Raw genomic sequence first — 7,242 nt, forward strand, 5'->3', positions numbered from 1 at the left:
CTGTGAGAGGGAGTGCACACATAGGAGTGACAGTCAGGGAAAGAAGAGGCTGGGCCTGGAGTTAGGCAGTATACATACTACAGCAATCAGGTAACAGCTAAGGGACACAAACTTCAGCCAACCCAGCAGCAACATTCAGGCCTAATTAGTTGGGTCCCCGGGGGAGGGAAATTTACTCAATGGGTAAGGCAGCTACAAAGGGCCTGATCCCCAAACATTTTTTCTGCACTCATGTCTCAGCAAGCAAACAGGAGTCCCTGAGTAGCTCCAGCACACCAAGTAATAGTCTGGGGACTAGATCACCTGACTATTCACAAGTCACAGCTTGCTCATTCACTCAATCAGGACGAACAGTAAAGAACAGGGATTCAAAATTTCCATGACACCTCACTGCCTGAGGACTAAGCATAATCATACTTGGGTATGCACAAGTTGCTTAGCATCCTTCTGCTTCTGTTCCTTCCCTTCCCTTCCTACTCTTGAAGCAGTGACTCAAATGCTGACCTGATCCTCACTCCCTCCTCCTGCCTCCAACTGCTACCAGAGAAAACAGAAGTGGATTCCTTACTTTCTTCTCTCTCCACCCATTTAATTAAAAAATTAAAAAGATTAAAAACAGAAAAGAAAACCAAGCAGAGTCTGGACCATATTGTTCCTTCTCTTTCTTATTAAACAGAACTTATTAAAGAGAACTTACTCCCTTTCCTCTCCCTCCGCAACACAGAAGGCATGACTGCCTTCTTGTGAAGGTCCTTCCCAACTTAGGATCCTCTGTCACCACAGCTTTTGCAGGCTTTGTGAACTGCTCTGCCCAGGGCTATTAATTAAACCTTGGCCATGGAATCAGTTGCTTCTTCAGTACCTTCTGACATGAAGCATGTTAGGAAAATGGAAAGATGTGGTCTCCACAACAGAGACGCCTTCACTAATTAAACCCACCATACAATTCAGCCCCAGGATATGGCATCCTGCTGCATAGCGCTGCAATTCAAAGACGTGAAATGATGATTTTACATTTCCTTTTCCCAACTGATATGCTGTGAAACACCCCTTGCAGACATTCAGCTTTAGCCTGCCTTACTTTACCACGTCAATATAAGAAATTTTAAAATGTTATGTTTTCAAGCTAGTAGTAAATAACTGTTCTGTTGGAAACAATTTGAAATGATAGTTGTATATATCCTGTTAAAGATATTTTCATTTACTTTAAGAAGGCAAGCATGCTACAGTAGTTTCTTCCCTAAACCACTGCAGCACATATACAAAGAAGGATAAGTGGAAAACAAAATGTGCTGATTTGTATGGGAAGCAGACCACTCATCCCTGGTGTTCATAATACCACCACATCTTGTGAATTAAGCCTCTGAGGTCATTATGCCTTTGAAAACAACTTCCTTTAACTCTACCTAAGGGGGGGGAAAGGTAGTTAGAACTACTGTTTGATGACAGAGTTTTGTTATACAAAGGATAATTTGCATGCATTTATTATAACCCTGATTACGGAAAACTTCAATTATTTAATACAAGCTTCAGTTTCTCAAAAGAATTCATTTGAGCCCAAGGCTCCCTATGGCAGTACTAAGGGCTTGTGTACACTTAAAATGCTACAGCAGCACAACTGTAACGCTTCAGCATAAACATTACCTATGCCTGCAGGAGGGATTCTCCCATTAGGGTAGGTAATCCATCTCCCGTGCGGATGGGACTGGGGTTGGCACCTGTGGCCAGTGCGTGGAGGGAGCCCAGGACTGGAACTGGGGGCCAGCACCGGAACTGGGGGCCAGCACCTGCTGCTCTGAAGCTGAAAGTAGGAGCCAGAGGCTGAAGCTCCGCAGCTGGAAGCCAGGGCTGCGTGGCTATAGCCAGAGGGGGGCAATACCTGCTGCCCTGTGGTCAGAGCTTGGGGCCGCACAGCCAGATTCCTAAAGTCCTGCTGCTGGAGCCTGCTGCCCAAACCGCTTTCCCAAAGTGGGTCAAGAACTTATCTTGCTCTTGCAGCATTGTGTCCTACTTCTCCAGAGACTGTGTAGGGTGGCACATCCAGGAGCAACAAGGAGGAGTGCGAAGGGCTGATGCTTTGTCTCCCACCATCACCAGCCAGGAGGCTGCCGTGGCCATATGAAAAGCCTCTGGTGGCTGCATGCGGCCACAGTGGCCATGTTGGAGAACACTGCTCTAGTGGCTGCTGCTCTTCCATTTACTAGAGATTCTCTGAGTCTGTAGACATCACTGCATCAATTGTACACAGGCCATATTTTCGAGCATTTTGCAACCATGTGGTCTACAAACTTTTTAAATGAAAGCTAGGATTTAGGTTTCATAGTATGACCCTGCAGTTGGCACCAAAGGCAAGGGTCTATTGTAAGTATACCTAACCTGGCCCTGATCCCAAAGGGCACCTAAAGCACAACTGTGAAGAGCAAGTTAGATTTATGCCCCCTTGCACAGAAGATGGTGAAAGATTTTATTCAGACAAATTCTAGGACCCTTTGTGATAACAGGCACTAAAGTATATTTATGGGTTTGTACTGTCTGATTCAACTAGGCTGATACACCATTAAATTAATTATTTTTATTTTCAAGGAATACAAAACCATTCTAACATGCTGGTTTTAATAGTTGTGTTAAAAGTAATTCCAACAAACAATGACTGTTTATCGAAATATCTTGTCCAGTAAATTGTAAAAGTAATATTACTAAAAAGGATCTGAATTTAGCGTACAGCGATTTGTTAAGCTAAACAATCTTGTTGGGAGAATGTGTTTTGGCTCTCAAATCAACCTACGCGAATTATTGTTTCTTTAGGAAATTAACTAAACTATCCTAGCAAAGTTCTTCTCACCCACTTGCCTGAGTCAACCAATTGTTTTTAAACGGATGAGTAAATTATTATTCCTCCCTCTCTCATCATTATAGACTGGTAGGAGAGTAAAATTTGTACCCGGAATGGTACGTTTTCATGGCACTTCTGCAAGCTGAACTAAAAGAGAAAAACTAACTGATTTACAATACAGTTATTGTAAATCAAATCACCTCTCATATATCTCTAAAACCTGGACTGGTACTAGTCCACAACCAAATACCTCAAGTCTCAGAACACTAATATTTTTTCCTACAGCAATTTATTTTCCTGGTGAGCAAATAAGTCAGACATCTGTTGGCCAATGACTGATATAAAAGATGAGTCCTTCCAGAAAGGTTAGAGACGGCACCCTGGTAGAAGTCTCAACACCCTTTTTCCTTCTTGGCAATAGACATAACAGAGGAGATTGAGCTGCTCAGCAAGGCATTGCCCAAGGAAATCATTTGTGGAGCTCCCAGACTCAGTTCTCCTCTTATCTTTGACTAGTAGGTCCTTGGTAAAAACCTTGTCAAACCTGACTAAAGCTCCATGATGTGATCAAGGAAGATTTTTTTCCCAAATACATAGATATGTTAGACATCTTATTACAAAGCACACATATGATTTTATAATACTGTACAAATACTGTAAATGACGTCAGGAATCACTGTTATAAACATGATTTCCTTTTTGTTTGGTTTAGTCAAAAAGTCTCAGAGCAATTAAAAAAATTAACTCATAGTGGCTGAGTGCCATGCAAACTGCATGGATGGACATACACACAGTTTCCTAAAAAATGAAATCCTGTCTGCTTTACATGGACATTAAAGATCACATAGTATATTCCACAGCATTCCCAGAGTCTTGGGCCAAGCTTTCCCTACCACTTCCTGCTGCACTACAGATCAGTTTTCCTCTAACTGTGGCTTTATTTCATTTGTGCTGATGCCATATTGGTGCATCCTCCAAACCTTGACCAATTTACTTACAAGTTATACTCCTTATCCCTATCTATCTAGTCTTCCTAATTCTGGTAATTTCAATGTTGACAACACCAGAGTATGCAAAATTTGGGCTCTGGTATCTCTGCCTCTTCAGTCCTGCACGGTATGTTCTTTTTAAAAAAGAAACTGAAGAAGGAGATGTTACTTCTGTCAAAGACGCCAAAATAGCTGTGTATTCCTGTCCTTTTGATGGCATGATAATTGAAACTAAGGGCAATGATAAAAAATGCTGAAGAATTTAGGAATTTCAGCAAGGCAGAAGAAAATCTAATGGATGAATGTGATATAAGATCAGGCCTCATTCTACACGCAAGTATTCTCATGATTTCAATAGGATTACTCACGTGTAAATTTAACACATGTAAGGGCTTGTCTGTGTTATAGATTTACGCACCACTGAAGTTGCAGTTAATATAGCAATAGTTACATCAACACAGATCTCCAGGATAGATGTGCTGCTCCAATGCAAAATGGGGCTTGCACCCATTCAATTTACCCATTTCCAACTTGCAGTAGTGCATTGCATCTACCTTGGGGGATTACAGTGCTATCAGCAACGTAACTATGTTAGTGTAAAAGCAGCAAAGAGTCCTGTGGCACCTTATAGACTAACAGAAGTTTTGGAAGCCGGTATTCACCCACGAAAGCTCATGCTCCAAAACTTCTGTTAGTCTATAAGGTGCCACAGGATTCTTTGCTGCTTTTACAGATCCAGACTAACATGGCTACCCCTCTGATACTATGTTAGTGTAGCTACACTGGTGCAAAAATCTTGGGAGCAGGAACCTGTAAGGTTGTGTCTATACTGCAGCTGTTATGCCTCCCAGCCTGGGTACACAGCATTGCACTAGCTCTGCTCCCCCATGCAAGCTAAAAATGGACATTGGGGCTCAGACTCTCAAGCCCTCCCAACCGGCTCATGTGGCTAGCCTGAGTATCTGCCAGAGCTTCAATGTCCACATTGCTATTTTCTGTGTGCTACCTCCAGCAAAGCTAGCATGAGTCTTTCAATGCAGCCAGAAGACTTGTTCCCAGCTGCAATGTAGATATACCCTGAGGCCACGTCCAGACTAGGAATTAAAATCGATTTTAGATACGCAACTTCAGCTACGAGAATAACGTAGCTGAAGTCGAATTTCTAAAATCGAGGTACTCACCAGTCTGGACGGCGCTGCATCGATGTCCGCGGCTCTCCGTGTCGATTCCGGAACTCTGTTCGGATTGATGGAGTTCCGGAATCGATGTAAGCGCGCTCGGGGATCGATACACCGCGTCCAGACTAGACGCGATATATCGATCCCCGAGCAATCGATTTTAACCCGCCGATGCCGCGGGTTAGTCTGGACGAGGGCTAAGTGTTTGCAGGATCAGGGCCTTACACCTGTTCTGTTAATTAGCACAACAAACCCTGAAGCCTCAAATTTAACAATATACTTAAGCACATACTTTAGGTTTGGCAAGGGCCTAAGTAGCTTGCTGAATCAGCACTGCAATTTGTAAGCTCTTCACAGCATAAAACATTCTTTACCCTAGGAAAACACTTTAACACATTGTGGGACCTAATGAAAACAAATAACACCGGAATCCAGTAATGAAATTCTGTCCTCAGGCAGAACTCACAAAGAAGCCAACAGGAATTTTCCACTGTAAAATCTGAGTAACAATTGCTGGATTTGGCTTATTGTCTGTAAATCACTCAAATACTTTGTGAGGAGAAATTCTGCAAGAGATAGAAATGATAAGTATTTCTTTACATTAGGCTGAGGTTTTGGAAAGATATATGGGTGTTTATGTTAATATAATAAACACAGTATCATTACAAAGGCTGAACAAAAACAAAAAAAGCCAAAACAAAAGCTCAAGGCCTTTCTGTGTGTGAGGAACTCATCACATAATATTAGCATTATCATTAGCATCCAACATAGTCCGGGGACCACATCTGTGATGACCCGGCCTCATCTGTCTCAAACTGGCCAGGCTGGAATACCTTGCAGGGATTTATTAATTCAGTGATTTTTACAGTCACACACCGGCTCTGGAGTCTGCAGATGCGCATAGGGGGAAGGAGGTATCTGGGCCAAGTCCCAGGCTGAGTTTAAGGGAGCCCCTGGGGGAAGAGTCCACCACCACCACTGGCTGAAACAACAACAGGGAGATACGGCTGGGGGGGGGGGGTTAAATCGAGATCAGGGGCGGGGAAGGGGCTCCGGGGACAGAGGGTTGGGGTAATTAAACCGGGGCGGGGTAGGGAAGCACGGGAACCTCTCCCTAGCAGTGGGGCTGCGATGCCCACCCCTCACACACGGAGAAGAAAGGAGACAAAGCAGCCTTCATCCGCCAACCCTCCTCCGCAGGCGGGCCCCCCTGCCCGGGGGCGGCGGGGCCCCTCAGACACGGGTACCTACCGCAACAGGAGAAGACGAGGAACAGGAGCTGCGCCGGCCGCCAGCCTGGGGACGCTTTTGTGCTCCAACAAGGGGCCATAACACCGCCACGGGGGGAGGAGCTGTAGCCGCCGAGCCCCGCGCTAGAGCCGCCGCCGCGGGAGGGGCCGGGCGCCCCCTCAGACCGGAGCCCAGCGGAGCTGCCTGTCTCGGGGAGAGCTAGCGGCCCTCGCCTCATCCGTCGGCTCGGGGATCCATGAGACTCCGCCGGCCTCGGCCTCCTTCTCGCGCGCGCCGGCGGGGCTCAGTGCAGCTGCGCAGCGGCTGGCCGAGCGCATGGATTTGCTCTCCACGGGCCCCGCACGGGGAGAGGAGCAGCAGCCCGAGCTCCACCCCCCCTGCTGGCCGAGGAGGGGGCGGGGCTTGACGAGGTGGCTGCGCCGCGGCCCGCCCCCGGCTCGGTGACCTCTTGCTCCCCGCTGGCCCGGGGGAGGGCAGGGCTCATTCTGGCTCGAGCCGCCCGAGAAACGCAGCCAGTGCCGCATCTCCCTCCCTGCCTGCAGGTGTCAGTCAGCCCCAGGCCACAGCCTCTTGCACTAGTGACAACTGCCCAGCTGAGAGAGGCGGGAAAGGCTCCAGTCGCTTGGCCCTTGCAGACGCTGGCCAGGCCACCATGCGGCTTATGGCTTGTCTACACCTGAATTGTTGCAGCGGCGCCTCAGTGTGGGCAATACCTGTGCTAAAAGGAGGGATGTGCCCGTCAGCATAGATAAGCTGCCTCCTGAGGCAGTAGCTAGGCCAACAGAAGAATTATCTTGTCAACCTAGGGCTGGCTACAATGGGGGTGAGGTGGGTTTAACTGTCCCTCAGGGGGTGTGGCTTTTTCACAGTCCTGAGCAATGTACAGCAAAAGCTGTATCTGGCACTTTGCCAGCCAGAAAGCTCTATAAACTGGCATTTCAGATCTTCATTGAAAGTCCGGTTTATATCCAAATGGCGTGGAGCAGGCTCC

The 7,242-nt window shown here is 46.7% G+C and overlaps 1 protein-coding gene across 2 annotated transcripts in view; it reads right to left on the bottom strand.

Moving 5' to 3' along the window:
• The window catches only part of LRP12 (LDL receptor related protein 12), a 76,656-nt gene extending 70,102 nt beyond the window's left edge, over window positions 1–6,554 (bottom strand). For both annotated transcript variants that reach the window (XM_030553690.1, XM_030553689.1), the window contains exon 1: window positions 6,252–6,554. In XM_030553690.1, coding sequence (XP_030409550.1) covers window positions 6,252–6,468 — 217 coding nt within the window. In that variant the 5' untranslated portion in view covers window positions 6,469–6,554. The remainder of the gene's footprint in view (window positions 1–6,251) is intronic.
• Between the last annotated feature and the right edge of the window lie 688 nt (window positions 6,555–7,242).

The sequence above is a fragment of the Gopherus evgoodei genome, chromosome 2 (assembly GCF_007399415.2).
Source record: "Gopherus evgoodei ecotype Sinaloan lineage chromosome 2, rGopEvg1_v1.p, whole genome shotgun sequence".
Classification (NCBI taxonomy): Eukaryota; Metazoa; Chordata; order Testudines; family Testudinidae; genus Gopherus; species Gopherus evgoodei.